This window comes from Rhipicephalus microplus, unplaced genomic scaffold, assembly GCF_043290135.1.
Source record: "Rhipicephalus microplus isolate Deutch F79 unplaced genomic scaffold, USDA_Rmic scaffold_19, whole genome shotgun sequence".
NCBI classification, from domain to species: Eukaryota; Metazoa; Arthropoda; class Arachnida; order Ixodida; family Ixodidae; genus Rhipicephalus; species Rhipicephalus microplus.
In genome coordinates this window covers 4,947,558-4,963,429 of record NW_027464592.1, presented here as the reverse complement: position 1 = coordinate 4,963,429, position 15,872 = coordinate 4,947,558, and the positions used below count along the sequence as shown (strand labels likewise).

Genomic DNA, 15,872 nt, shown 5'->3' with positions numbered 1-15,872 from the left:
CCGTGTCCACAAACGCTGCTTGACTTCAGCTTCACTTGCCACAGACTTGAATGCAGCACGAGCACGTTTCTAACGCACTGTTCTTAGGCGGTGCCAAGGCAACACAAACGCACAGACGCCTTTCAAACGCGCTACATTAGGCGGTTTGAAGTGAACTTCAAATCGAGGAGCATTTGAATGCAGGGGTTAATCACGTGTTCACAGCAACCGTACGGGCGCAGCCTGCTAGCCATTTGCAATGGCAGGACGCGCCCTTGCGGCTGCTGCAGACCCGTGACTAAATATGCCTAATGGTTCAGCTCGACGTGTGGTCGAGCATTGCGGGCGGTGGCGAAGGTGAAGTGAGAAGCTTGTTGCAAACCGGTGGAGTAGCTGGAAGCTACTGCAGGTGAGGAAGAGAGTGATGTCAACGCGCAGCTGCAACTTGACCGATTTGGCATCGCCTAAACACCTCCGGCGAGGGAGTTGTGCGGAAAGATCGGCAGCGTTACGCAGGCTAGTCAAGGAGTGGCATCGCATCCAACAGCTATTGTTGCACTTTACCACCACACGCTGCTGATTACAAGCAGACTTCTAAACTGTTATGTGTTACTGTCACTGCTTGTAATAGCGGCTGGACACCGTGGAGTATTACGAACAGTTTTTAGCGTTTTTGACACCGCAGTCCTACGGAGAAAACCTAAGACACTCGGTAAGATTAGGTCTCGCAACTTCTTGGTGTGCTTTCCTGCTCCTGTGCCATGGACCTGGAAATGTTAAAAACACCTAAAAATAGTCAACTGCGAGTTCCTAAAAACATCAAAAATGATAAGAAAAAATTATGCCAGGAAAATCCTTCACAGGGCAATAGGACGAGGGTAAACAAAGGAACGCGGGCACAAACAGACACAACCAAACAGAAGGAGACAGCAAGAGCCCGGCGTTTCTGTTGTCCTGACTCTTATTTTGTGTCCGTGTCTACATGCGTACATTTTTTATGACGAATCTGTATTTACTAGTGGAACTTCCTTCCGTTCTGAGCACGATGTTGCCGCTCTTCTCGTTCTCTTCCTAGAATCAAATGCAGACATTGAGCAGCTCAAGACACCTGAATTCATTGCATCCTGTAAATCTAAACATACACAGGCTTTCCAGATACGTTCTAGGTCACGCAAACAAGCTCAATGTTACGCGCACTGCAATGCGATGATTACGTAAGACATTTTTCTCGAGATCTCGTTGTATTGTTCCGGTGCAGCATTCCGGCTTTACTTGATCCGTAAACATTTATAACACGACGCACACAACGACACAGCAACAGGAACCACATCTGAGCGAATCTGTCACACTTCGGGAGAGTTACATTGTGATAACTAACCCACAAACGACTCGGACAATCAGAAATCTAGGCACGTTGTTGCATAGACTTATGCCACTACTCGAAGAAGTGGTACTTTTCACAAAAGCGAACCGCAGAGGTGCTGACAAAGAGGGTGAACACAAATAGGCTGACGCACATGATACATCCAGTAATAAGTGTTGTCGTATCTTTTTTTTTTTCATTTCTTCTTAATGGCGTAGAGACAGAACTACATAAAAAGAGGATCGTAGTAGACCTTCACTTTTTGTGTTCATATTAAAATTCCACGTGTATAATCTAAATGGTTTTGTGTATCGGAAATCTGGGCAAAAAACTTCAGTGAATTATTATTGTTTCTTGCATCAAAGAACAAAATTCACTAGATGAAGTATTTTTGCAGTCATATATCTTAACAAGGGCAAATAATTAACATGCGAACATTGAACGGTAACGTGGTGAGACGGGTGTATAGTGTAATATCACAATTATCCCATAAGTTTACTGTGCGACACCATGTATTTTCAACAGGCACCTAAGTGCGCGGGTTTTCGCCAATTTGAAAAACAAAACATAGTGGCCCGGTGTGTCGAAGATACCTATTTACAAGATTTCAACCTTACAAATAAAAAACTAAAAATTTCACAATTTCTTTTGGTGCGTCGTTTTCAGCACTGTGGAACAGGAAGGGGTGTTTGAAGCATAAATAACGCAGTACATACACCTATAACACGATTTGCTAAGTAGGAGTCAGGATACGATCATTCTGCACTTCGAGCTAATTAAACGGAACGTCTGCCTGCTCACTGGTAAGGTTTGCGGAACATGTGAAGCCGCTTGAGAAGGCATAGCGTGAATGTATATACGCCGATAAGCGGCGCGGTGATTGCACTCCGACGAAGCACCAGCACTAAACGCAGTCGTGGAAGGCCAGTGGCCTAGCAATTCGTCGCCTCAACTTGGCCATGTTGTCTACGATGAGCTTGTTCTTTGGATCCAGAGAGAGGGCCACTTGGTAGTGTCGAAATGCAGCTGGGTAGTCACTCTGGAAAACAACGCGTAGCATACAATTTCTGCTAGAAGAACCTGCACAATGAGTTCTGCATTGGATAAGCAGTCGCTTAAGCCCAAGGGCGGCCACTAATTATTACGTGTTTCGGTGAAGGCAATAATTATTGACGCATGATTAAACCACTTATTGCAATGCGTTGCTATATCGCAACAACAAAGCTAACCTTCAAGTGCCTGATCACCGCAAGGTTCAGATGAGCGTGAGCGAGATCAGGATCCAGACGAATGGCGACTTGATAGCTCTGAAACAGAAAACAAAAAGGCGCATTGAGTATTTTATGTCTTTTTAACATGTTATTTACCTAAAAAGGAGCAAATATTTGGCGTAGTAGTGTAGGGAATTCAAGCAGGTGTTTCTATAAGCATGCCTTATAAGCAGTGACTCAGCCGCAGGAAAGAAGTTTAAGGAATTTACAATTATTTGAGAAATATATCTAAATTTATTTGAAAAATATCCTGAGAAAACTTTTCAATAGCATTTACATCCTTAACCACACAACATATGTGCACTTAATAAACGGGGAAGGATAATAATTCTACTGTTAAGATGCGGAGACATGAAATGTCTTCAATTAGGTAAGAAATTTTCATTTACAAAAACTAAGAATTATATGAATAGTGATATACACAAATGTATATATATATATATATATATATATATATATATATATATATATATATATATATATATATATATATATATATATATATATATATTTCAAGTAATGTTATGCAACAGCTATTTTTTGTTTTTTAATTAAATTTAGTCCGCATCATCATACCAGAAATTTGAGTAGCTCCGGGTAAAATTGAGGTAAAGTTTAACAAAATATCAAATTTTATCTCTACATGCTCCTGAAACTATAACGTGTTTTTATTTTATTTCGGCTCGAAATACTACTATGTAGGCATACCTAATCTACGGGAAATTATGTCAAAACAATTGCAATAATATGCGTGTTGGCATAATTCACAGACACAAAGTGAAGAGCTAAAACAAAAGTGGGTGCTTTATTTAGGCTTTCAGCACATCATAAATTCTCCTTAAGCTATGTCATCGAGTTTTATAAAAAAATGGTTCATTACTCTGATAAAAGCGCGTGCCTTGTACGAACCTGTGCCGATGAGCTGAGGTCACCTAAGTCCTTCAGTATGTCACCGTGGTCGCTGTGTATTTTTGCACATAAGAGGTGGTCAACATCGCACAACTTTAGAGCCTTTAATATGTAGTCCAGTGCCTGAAAGATTAGGAAAGACTCACTAATATATCGATCATAAACATTAGTACAGGAACGCACGGCGGTTCATACATTCTTAAATTATATTCAGGACTACTGAGGGAACTCTCAGTGGGGATGCAGCAAGTGCCCTATAAATAAGTAAATTCGCTTTGTTTCCTTGAGAGCTAAGGCAGTATGATGGCATGTAAACATGGTAGTCAGGAACATTAAAGAATAATTCACATTGATTCAAAGCAAAGTTCTGCGAGCTTGCTGTGAACACGTAGCAGTAATAACTCCCAGATGAGGAAATTGCGCAGCACGTTCACTAATTATAGAAATCAACTTCAGCACCATTAACAAATTGCCTATTCTGTATTCATTTAAAATGAAGATATCAACCCAGTTCTTGTAGTGCAACACGGTTATAACAGTAATATTCACAAGTTAAAATAATTTATAGTTGAGTCCCTTTATTTGGTCTGTTCAACAGTATCGTAGCGGTACAGCATCACTACAGATTATATGATGTCATTCAATAAATACTCTGTAGCCATCCAGACTTGTGTATTAAGCGGATCTGATAATCACAATGAATTATATCCTGATTCCAAAGCTGGAAAAAATAAAATTGGGGACCTTTCAGCTTCGCCTTTAACAGCTGAATGCAATAGCGATAATTTTTTATTAGTGCGTACTTGAAACATTAGGTTTCGGAAATCTTTATAAGTTGCTATGCACGCGCAACTTGGCCTTGAGAAAGCAGTAACATGAGTGCGTTTTGCAGTGGGTGACTGACTTTAAGCTATGAAGTCGTTACGATAATATCATGTACTGACGGCCAATAGCGCTTGTACCACGCGATACTACTGCAATAATTCATGATCTATTATGAAGAATGTATGTGTGTTTGGTAAAGCGTGAAAGTTGCTCTCATTGTATTTTGAAGAGGAGGAAGTTATTTCTGCTGTATTCACAAGCAGAGACGTGGCTGTGTGGTAGAACACCCGCTTGCCACGTAAACAACCCGGGTTTGATCCCCACTCAGACCGAGAATTTTAATCATTCATTTCACTTGCGGCTTTGTTCACTCTTCGGTCACATAAAGATGACGATATTTCACTCAAAGCCAACGACGCCGACACTCACACCACTGCCGACGCCGGAATTTCCACAAAATTACCTCTTTTATCTGTTAAAACGTGGCTGGTCCATACTCAAGTCCACGCTTTTTTAGGCATATACTTCTTGCTCTCTGAAGAAGATGTGAAATTAAAAACAAATTGTTCTATGTGTGCGCGGAATTCTCTTTTTAGACGTGTAAAGTCCAAATGTTAACTGTTAAACTCTTCTAAAAAATCAAGTTACTTGAGTCATAGGCATTACGGGTACGGTTTAAACAAGGACCGCAAGATTGTCAACACTATTACGTTATGCAATTAGTTAAACAGCCGAGAACCAGTGATTAATCTCTGCAGCAAAGCTGAGGGAGAATTAAATACCATCAATATTAAGTTGACGCAGGCAACGTATAGAGCAACCAGCGACTCATTTTTTGTGCAGAGTCAAATACTATGTTAACAAAGAATAAATGATTGATCGACTTGACGAAATGCAAGAAGTACCTCGACTGTTCGGTTGATGTGGTTGTATAAAAGGGCAGCCGTGTGCAAGGCACCTCTGTCAGTGCTGTTGTGGTCGATCACGTCGAGCAGAAGGACCTCAGCAGCTCGAAAACTTCGAATTTGAATGAGGAGCTGAGCCTGAAAATGAAGTTGAAATGAAACACCGTGTGCTGCTTTCTTTAATACCTTAAATCTAGAACAGTACTGATTTAATGCTTTCACCTAATTAAGCAGGAATACAACCCAGTTTCTCATAGACAAAAATAAATTTTGCCTGTATAGATTCAACAGTGCCTATACAATATACAGCGACGCAACTTCTGCTCACATTTAACGTCTCTGAATATATCTTTAAAAATATGATAGGGTCAAACCCAACACTCTGAAAATTATGCTTCTTCTTTGACACTCTCTTGAGCTTTCGTTCTATATTAGAATGAATGCGCTAATTTTTTCTAGCAACATTATTCATGCGAGCATGTAAGTTGATTGAAAAGCACGCATACCAGTCTTGTACTCTTGTAACTACTTAGCTGGTATTACGTAAGCAGCTTTCTGAGACGTACTTGCATAAAATTTGCGGTAATAACCTAATGATGTTATTTGTACGAATAATGCCAGAGTCATAAATAGTGAATGGTAAACCACTTCACATGAAATACATTTATTATTGTAAAATACTGTCCTTGTCTGGTGTCCTTAAAATATCAGGCCTTATTATACTTTAGTCTTTAGTTTGTCAACGAGGGGCGTACTCAGGCGGTGGCACACCAGGCCCGTGTCCCCTCCGCTCCCAAAATTGTTTTTCGTCCTGACATAGAGAGCGAAAAAATAACCATTTCAAGGATGTGCCCTCCCCGAAATCAAAGAGGTGCCCCCCCCCCCCCAAAAAAAATTCTGGCTACGTGCCTGTTTTCAGCAAGTGCTTCATAGCTTCTTTTTAATGAGAGACAATTAAACTGCAGCGCATATAAAAAAATCTGCCTATTTTTTTTTCATTCCGTGCATCTTGCCTAATGGTAAATAGCATTAAATATACACAAAAGATTTTATCAATGACAAGAAGTAATAAAAGTATAGCACAAATCGTCTCTCGTGCTTATTTCGAATTTTCTTTCACGTGAAAAGAAGCAGTCCGCACTGCCCAACAGTGCCAACAGACCAGCTGTTACAAATTATTACTTCCTAGTGAAAATTTATGTTCGTCATTTCCTACTCACATAGTGAACCTTGCTGTCGCGGTGGTCCGGGAAACGCTTATCTATATCCTCGAACAGCTCTCTTGCTTCATCCAGTCGGCCAGCGCTGACGTAGAACACAGCGAGGTTGTCCATCACCTGCGGATCTGGCTCAGCAGCAAGGGCCCTGTCCGCAATAGACTAAACTTGATCATGAACAGTGAATCTGAGAGAAACCAACTAGTATTTCTAATTCACGTGTTGCATAAACGGTGTTAGTTTAACAGCAACGTGTGTTTCTTCAGGCTGCTTCTGATGTATTCAGCAGCTTGTTGTTTGTTTTAAGAGCATCAGCCGCAGAATTGACATACACAATCGTTCATTACACGCACAAACAACGCTAAGAAGGTGTGCCACAAAATGATTTTGTAGGAAGTCTAGGCTAACAAGAAAAGTGTGTTAAAAAGGTTGGAAAATTCGCTTTCTGATACCTGAGACGTCATAAGATGAGGATATCTCTCCGCAAGATCTTACATTCAAATGCACACCTTGAGCGCACAATGGTGTTACTCCACTAAGTACAACTGAGGCGATCTTTCGAACGATAGCGCCACAGATCTGCCTCACTAATGCATCCACTGCTATCTGAAAGGCTTACACGAATTAGGGAGCCCCGCCGCGGTGGTTTAATGGCTAAGGTACTCGGTTGCTGACCCGCAGGGCGCGGGTTCAAATCCCGGCTGCGGCGGCTGCAAATTCCGATGGAGGCGGAAATGTTGTAGGCCGGTGTGCTCAGATTTGGGTGCACGTTAAAGAACCCCAGGTAGTCTAAATTTCCGGAGCCCTCCACTACGGCGTCTCTCATAATCATAGAGTGGTTTTGGGACGTTAAACCCCACATATCAATCAATCAATTACACGAATTAGGGAGGCTGAAACGCATTTTAGGTTTATGCTCACTTCTTTTAAAGTCCTCCCTATTGTGACTTCTGTCGAATTGAACAGGTGGGAAACTAATTATTTGAGGCATCAGCCATGGTCTTCGTGGGTTTAGGATTAGTTAATGTGGACATGCTGTAAAAGAAATGATCGGTAAATGGAATAAAATTAACATATTCTTTCTTTAGGTCACCTCTTATGTCATCACGGCGGAGCATTGCCACAACACCACGGAGGTTCGTTTGTTAACTTTGTTCTAAGGAGCATGGTTGGCAGTAGGTATAACCTCGTAGCTAACCTCTTGTAGAGGCTTTCGGCCTCTATGTTTAGATTCATGCTCCGAAGGCTTTTAGCTGCGTTCAGAAGTGCCACGGTGTGGTTTTCTTGGATGTCGAGAGCTTGATGATACTGTGCCATGGCCTCTTTAGCACGGCCTGTAAAGAGAAGACCATATGGTTACCCGAATAAGATCATAGAAAGGCAGAAAATGCCTAAAAGTAATCCAGGTTGAATTAGAGATGAGAAATGATGGAAGAGGGTTGTTATTGGAGTTGAACAACACCCATTGCCGTACTAGTGACATTGCTAGTTCAACCGTTTCACGCTTCGTCTTCTGCAGAATTTCTGCAGTATTAAAATTTTGAACTCCTGTTCTTTTTGGTGTAGACAATCATGCTAGGCAGCCGCACCGGATAACGCTTAAATATTTAACCTTCCTTGCAACATATCTTGTTTATATTGTTGATAACTTCAGAGGTCCTGCTAGATAACGATGTCATTCTTTTAACATTGTATAGCGAAACATATCCAACCTTTTCATTACGCTCGAGATGATGAGTATAGTTTGAGACCAGAGGTTGGGAAACGTATAGGTTGCAGGTGCGGTTTTTAGGGCTATAGCTGATATGAATTACGTATAGTATATTAAACAGGTGACTAGTTACTTAGCTGCCGGAAAGTACATATCATGTCACTAAGTGGCACGACTTAGAGTAGTAGAAGACACTCTAAAGACGGCCTCACCCTGTGACTGAAGGAATGTGCCGTAGTCAATCCGGGCATCTGCATTTCTGTCGTCGCTCTTTAATGCCATCTTGTGCAGCCTCTCGCCTTCAGATAAATCACCTCTATTAGCCGCGAGGACAGCAAGCGACGAATAGGCCTCGCTAAAATCGGGGTCAAGCTCCACAGCACGCTTTAGCAGGGCTCTTGCGACATCTTTTTGGCCTTGCTTACTGTACATAAAAAAACAACGGATATTTCTTTCAGTTATTCATGGGAAAACTGTTTACTGTAGGATAGATTGATTTTTGGCAAACAATGAGCGAAAGATTACTCTGGAAGCATGTACAGAAGATGAGAGGTGGAGCATAAGTTGAAGTGCGAGGCATGGTCACAACAGACAAAATAAAAAGTGATAGGCACAGTTGAGTTACTAGGCTTTTATTACGACCCTACCAATGCATTACCAATATGCGTTGGAAGGGCCTTTTTTTTCGGTTTTATTTCTCGTGAATGTGGTTCTACGCAGCATGGCTGCGCTAACTGTACTGCTTAACTGCCTCAAAAGTAGGAAAACCCTATGTACCTGTAGATATTGGCCAGGTTGAAATGAGCTCCTGGGTGGTTTGGGTTGACGTGCAAGGCGTATCGAAAGTGATGTTCAGATTCTTCCGCCGATGTAAGCACAGTGCCCAAGTTATTGTGAGCGCTGGCGTGATCTGGCCACAACCTGGGGTGCGAAAAGCAGAAGTAATAAATCAAATATCACCCTGTTTTACTACGCCCAGTTTTCTGCTGCAATAAACACTTAACGCCATCACCAGCGCAAGCGATGGCCTAAGTAATTATTATAAAAATAGTTTTTTTCTTAATTTTTTTGCACCCCAACCTGTGTGCGTAATGCGGTCCTGTCAAAGAATAGTGGCCAGACACCATTTTGTTAAAAGTAAAGTTTAAAAGACAAGCTTTAGCGGCTGTTTGGCCCGCGTATCACCTTAAAAATCCCGCGGTGTACCGTTTGAAAATCTCGATGCCTCGTTTAAGGGCTGGAATGGTCTTATTTGAGTGCCTATGTAACGGTGCTAGCTTTTCGCTGAATGTCACTTTATTCTGCTGACCAGCGGAGCTTCAAAACACTTGTAACTTGAAGAACAAATAAATAATAAACAACGCGTCAAGACAAGAGTACCCGGTATAACGAGCGTCGAATAAAAATTGGCCCCAAATCTGAATGTTCACCTACAAATGTCGTCGAAAGGCGATAGTCTTCCGTCTGGAGAGAGTGAACGAAAGGTTTATTTGACCTTCTGCGCAACAAAATTGGTGAATGGTATTCTGGAAGCACTGCGTTAGAGAGCCTCGAGCATGCAGTGGAGGCAAACGAGCACAAGTCACGTCACACCTGAGAGATGAGCGCTATCTGCCAGTTATCTTGGAAAACGAAATGCATGGCTCTGAGACGGGCGCACGCACCCGTCTCAGAGGTGGTAAGGTGTCGAACACAAGGCGGCGGGTAGGTGGCACCACCGTTTCGTCTTAGCAAAGCGTTGAAAGCATACCCCTCTTCGTGCAAGCATTGCACGGTCAGCGCTGCGTGATAAACGCTACGGTCCTTGAAATTACTCATGTATGCATTTTCCAATAAAAGACGGACATACAGAATATATACGTGCTGTTATGGTGCCACAGTTATGCGCGATAATTGCTTTTTAATTGACAATCGCATAAGTATGAACGCTGAACCTCGAGCAACATTGACGGGCGCTGTGGATGCTGTCGGCCATTAAGGGTATCCGCTGGTGCCATGTGTGGTACCGTTAGGAATGGAGGAACAGACAAAAGGACAGAAAGACAGACACACCAAAATTTTTGTGTCCAAGGTCCCCAAGAAAAACTATCGTCTTTAGAACTACAACAACAAAGAACTCACTTGATTGCTAGCCTGTAGTGTTTGATGGCCAAGTCCGAGTTTCCTGTGTCCTTCTGCAAATTGGCGTAATTGTAATGCATCTTTGCGTTTCCCGGAAGGTCTCTTATACCAGATCTGGAATAAACAAAATGCGTTGTTCATATCATTTACATATATTGAACACAAACACAAAAAAGACAGTAAAATGACTCACATTCAGCATTTGACTAACAGGGAATGTAAAAGTAGCTTGAGCTTCACGCGAAAACGATATGAATTTCACCCACTCGAACAGGGCTTCCCTGGATGCCCACACGCCGTTCCGGTTCCAGGTGCGTGCTGTGAAGAGCACCACTAGAATGAAGCAGAGGCTCGTGGTGCACCACCGGAGTGCTCTAGAGCACCACGTGTGAAGGCGGGACATCCCTTCAGCCACCAGCAGAGTGACGCCTATGCTGCAATAAAAGTAATTCTACTGCAGCAAATTTCGCAGCATCCTATAGGTAACTGGAAGATCAAACAAAAAACCTTGAATTTGCTACGGCGAAGAAATAAAGGCCGAAATTTTTGTCAGTCATGTGCATTTCACAAGATGAGAAACGCGTGTCTCTAAAAGACTGCTGATTGATTGGCGAGCCAAGCGCAACGCAAAAAGTTAAAGGAGCGTTTCTCGCGAACAAAGAAGTGTGGTGGAAGCCACGAACTGAAGGAATCACTGCGATGCGAAGCAGTCAGCAGAGATGCGCGTACATCACCTAGTTTGTATATGAGGCAAATGAAGAGAATCATGTCTGAACATTTAGTTCGCTATATGTAGCGCGTGCTTGTCATACATGGATGTATGTACAATATGGTATATACTATACTGATGAAACTAGCATGGTATATACAATGCATGATCTGCCATTTACGTGCATCACCCACTCCAGTCATGCTGTACCAATTTTGGTATATAGTAAGGTAGAAAGCGCACCAAAGCAGAGTCATGTATATAATTTCATATATGACATGCGTATCATAACTTACATATGTTTGCCCTCGTCATTTATGCTCATCAGTCACGTCTATCATTACCAATGTTTGTGCATATAAACCGAGTGAACCGGTCGTGAGTGCACTGTGAGCATGGCATCTTAATGATGCCGTACATGAAATGAATACCATTATTTTCTTGTGACCACCTGCCATTTCTGTTCGTTTTCCCGTCACGTTTCGCAATACAAGTTTTGGTGTATGTCAGTGTAGCTTTACGTTTGCGAGATAGTGCGAATCGGAATGATCATATTGAACAGGTGCACGCTTGCTTTATACTGTATGATTCCTGCTTCGCTCCCATGACACGAGTACGGATTTATTATGGCATGGAATGCAAAACCTAGGACGGGCAAGTCTATTAGGTGATTTATTATTCTGTACCATTGCGAGATAACCAATGATGTGACTATGAATTATGTAGCATCATGTAACATTTGCTCACCTATCTAAATCCACGTAACAGACGTCTTATGAATAAGCATGACACAACACCCCCACCACCTCTCTTTATCTACATTTATTAAAACATGCTCAGGTTGTAATAATCACACTTGCGACAAATCGCATGACTAAAATGTCGTACCTAACAATCATGTGGGTGAAATCGGCAACATCGCATCACAGTGATTTTCATGACATGTTCCCGCCGAAATAAATACCGCACACGCTGGTCACGTGGCATGTTGATTGATATGTGGGGTTTAACGACCCAAAACCACTATATGATTATGAGAGACGCCCACGTGGCATGTTACCTCCATGAACCAGGTAACAGTAATGCAATAATGCATTTGTAGGATTTAACGTTTGAAAGCCACCATATGTTAGTGAAGACGCCGTAGTGAAGGACTCTAAAAGTTTCCACCACCTAGTGTTTTTAATGTGCACCCAAATTTGAGCACCCAGCCCCTCTGTACTTTCGCCTCCATCAAAAATGCAGCCACCTCATCCGGAATTACATCCTGTGACCTCACGTAACGGTACTGAGTAACCTGACTAAAATCACAACATAAAGTAACAGATAAGAATGTGACATGTCTGGCATGTCTAGGCATACTTAGTAATACCAGTGAAAATATAGGATCTCTGGCAAAATTTGGCAATACGAGCATAACTCTGCTAGTTCAAAAAGTAGCTCCACTGATAGTTCCAGCCTTTCACCACTAGTTAAAGGTTAGAAAGTCTTTGAGAAAGACGTTGTTTGCACAGTTCAATTCATACTAAAAAGTTGCTTTTCACATATCATGTTTGATCAAAAAACTCCGTCTTAGCAACATCACTGGTTATCTGCTAACATAGGTACACATGCGACCACTGTAATTTGCACTGTTAATGGTATTACATACCTGGGAATGTAGAGGACTCTCTCAGCTACAACGAAGCCAACGGTGACGAATAGGTTGGATGCCGGAAGGAATGGCAGCACTGTCAGGAGCAGGGGCACCAGTAGTCTTAATGATTGGCCACAGAGCCGCTCAACGTTCTTGTAGCAACACAGTTGTTCTCTTGATCCACCGGCAGGCTACAAGCGTCACATGGAATAACAATCACTTCAAACTCTTCACCGCCTTTGTATACAGCTATCAATAACAATTTTGTGCAGCGCATGTGAATACAGAAAGTTCTCTTGAAGACACACATACAAGCACGGAAATACACTCATGCACACGTGCACAAATGTTAAAGGTAATACTTAAAGTGGCTGAAAATTGAGCTACTCTGTAAGGACTCATAATGAAGGAGGTAACGTTTGCAGAATGGAACGCCACAGAAGGAACCCAGACGGGGTTTGTGTTGTATTGATCCCTTTATTTGTATTAGTGTTTGCACACCCTGCCGTCATGATTACTTTCACCTTTATCCTACCGTCTCAGGTAGTAATTGTGCGGTGCTTTCGTCTATTTGATGATGTGTAAGAATGATATAAGTCCTCAAAGATGAAGCTTTATTAGGTCATATCGAGAGTTCTGACTGTCACTACAAGAAAGGCCAATATATAATTTTTGAAGAGACGTATGAAGTTTAGCTAGTTGAATGTTGTTTAGGGCAGAGGGCATAAAATAGTGGAGAACACAAGGACACAAATTTTCGCACCAATACAGATGCCTGTCTGTAGTCATTCATGTTTATTAATGTATGTTTTTGAAAACAGAACAGTGAACCCGCGTCTGAACGGGCTAGTGAGACTATTCGTCCCGTCATAGAGGAACTCGTTCTCTGGTTTTGATAGACAATCCAGCTGATAGATGATATAACTCGTGCCCTTGGGAAAGGACAAGTATAGTATAGCCATCTGCAAATAAATGTAGCAATGTCGAGCTTTCTTAAAAGGCACCATACGAAAAAATTCCGCAAGTAGGTTTAAGCGCCATTGCCCTGAAATGTGAGGAGAATAAAAATACTGGTCACCTCAACTTATTACAAGTTGGCTACAACACCGAACGCATGTTGAGCTCGTGATGATAAATAATTCCGAATTTCTCTGAAATCAACGCCTTATAGTGCTTTCCAGACTCGAAATTTGATGGTCTTCAGAACAAACAGAATATTTTACTTTTTTGTGGCAGAAATGTACCACTTTATGTCCATGCATGATCAACACAAATAATTGCATTTCAGTACCTCTTCTCTCTAAAAAATGGCATAAATGAAATTAAAATAAATGATCGTTGTGCCGGGTTTGGGCAATGCGCGCAGAAGGAGAATTACGAAACGTTATGTGAACTCACGCTGCTTTTTATTTTCATTGTCGTCAAAGCCCGCCAGCCGAGAGTCAATAGCGAAGCGAGTAACGCCAGTGTAGCCAGATTCCTGCAGTCACTCGGTGACGTCACCAGAGGTATACTGCCCATCTGCCAATCGTATGACAGGGTGTGTGGACACAGCACTAGCCAGGCGTTGAAGGCACACAGGTAGCTGTAAGTCAGCAGCCTGTCATAAAGGAAAGATAGGAATCACAATGGGCGACGTACAATGCGCATTGGTAAGGCTAATTTTAAAGTCAACGTCGTCGCCTACAATTGTTTGCGCAGTGCTGCAAACCTGCTCTGTCCTCGTTCTGAAGTGAAGTGAAGTTGTTAGCATGTGCTCAATTCTTTATTTATGTGCCAATGATTGAGCAACCATTTGTGATGCAATATCGGTTCTCGCAGTTAGTAGTGACGAAACACTCTAGTATTTTTACAACTCAAAACGCTGTACACAGACATATACGTTAGATAGATGATAAAAGCTGCAGCATAATTAATCATTGTTTACTAAGGAGTTAGGATTTATTCGGAAGTGTGTAGTTATTACATAAACATGCATAAACATTATCTACAGCATTTTCTTCGCGTTTCTCAATGCCTGGTTTCATTTCTTTGCCCTTCTTGAGCAACTTCATGTTCGCCATAGCAGAATGAACAATGAACAGACAAAAAATTATTCAACCTGTGCAGTAATTTAAAAGGCTGATCTTATGCTTATCTTGCTCTTCTATGTAATTTCGAAATAGCCACTTATATCAAGTAGTTCAACACCTGCATTTCAATATGTTTGTATTTCAATAGTTTTATCTGCATTTCAATATCTGCATTTTCTTTTATCTGCAATATCTGCATTTCAATAGCTTTCTCTGCGTGACTACGCCAGTTGTCAAGATGTTCTCAGTGTTTGAGATATTTATACGGGACTTCAAAGTAAATACAAAAGAAACATCATAATAGTTTAGTTTTCAACTATCTACAATAATGTAATCTTGTTCTATTCTAGATTGTACAAGCAACCGCTTGCCCCTACAAAGACCACCTATCTCAAATATTCTGCTTAGCGAAGGGTCTTCGATACGATGATTCAATAGGCCTTTTTTCATAATTGTACAGCAAGCCTTTCTGCTATGTAGCCTGCCCAGTTAATGCTGATTAGGCAGTTACTACAAAGAGGTTGTTCTTGCGCAGTTTATTTGCACTATGACACGGAAATGTAGGCTCTGCTCCCTTGACATAAACAGGCATAACAGACAAGCCGCAGTGCGTGCAACTAGGAGCTTGTCTCGACTTGAAACTTAGCAGGTGCTGCCATTAGTTCATGGAATGTAAGTGCGGAGAAGTGCACTTACTGAATAATAAAGGGGGTATAATAGCTAGAAGCCATTACTGCATTTTCAATTAGCCTCATGATAAAGCATAGTGTATAAATACCACTAGTGCTATTTGAAGGATATGGTCACCTGGTTGCACTCGTCGACGAGAAGGACGCAGGGTTGTCCATCTCGGTGAATTCGGGTAAACTTCCTTGCAGAATACATAGCCTGAAGCACAGCAGCAATATCGTCTGTACAGGGAAGCAAAACACAAGATATTAGCCAATTATAGGTTATATTGAGGTTTTTTTTACTTTAATTTCTGCCAGTGATTATATCGAGGACGTCAATAATTTCGTCGTTTCATGCAAGAAAACGATTGCCATGCACCGACTGTTTAATCCTTTGCATGAAGCAAAGAAATAAACAAATAGATGCTTCTCACACTGAAAGGTTACGCAGTTGAAGAATATGGCATTTGAAAGTTTAATTGG

The 15,872-nt window shown here is 41.6% G+C and overlaps 1 protein-coding gene across 1 annotated transcript; it reads right to left on the bottom strand.

The window, feature by feature from the left end:
* Positions 1 to 48: 48 nt before the first annotated feature.
* Positions 49 to 15,616, bottom strand: LOC142785240 (protein O-mannosyl-transferase TMTC1-like). Its single transcript, XM_075883679.1, has 13 exons — positions 15,526 to 15,616; positions 14,045 to 14,246; positions 12,662 to 12,837; positions 10,568 to 10,735; positions 10,302 to 10,415; positions 8,958 to 9,101; positions 8,393 to 8,604; positions 7,668 to 7,803; positions 6,473 to 6,617; positions 5,253 to 5,390; positions 3,523 to 3,645; positions 2,572 to 2,649; positions 49 to 2,381 (listed from the first exon to the last, which is right to left on the bottom strand). Exons 1-13 carry the CDS (start codon positions 15,564 to 15,566, stop codon positions 2,247 to 2,249), a joined length of 1,812 nt encoding a protein of 603 aa, XP_075739794.1. The 5' UTR covers positions 15,567 to 15,616; the 3' UTR covers positions 49 to 2,246.
* Between the last annotated feature and the right edge of the window lie 256 nt (positions 15,617 to 15,872).

Excerpts from the sequence above, each read along its gene's own strand:
- LOC142785240 (XM_075883679.1), bottom strand. The coding sequence starts at position 15,566 with ATGGACAACCCTGCGTCCTTCTCGTCGACGAGTGCAACCAG. Across the intron at positions 8,605-8,957 it reads AACCTGGCCAATATCTACAG|TAAGCAAGGCCAAAAAGATG; the intron begins GTACATAGGGTT and ends TTTTATGTACAG. Across the intron at positions 7,804-8,392 it reads CACATTCCTTCAGTCACAGG|GCCGTGCTAAAGAGGCCATG; the intron begins GTGAGGCCGTCT and ends TTCTCTTTACAG.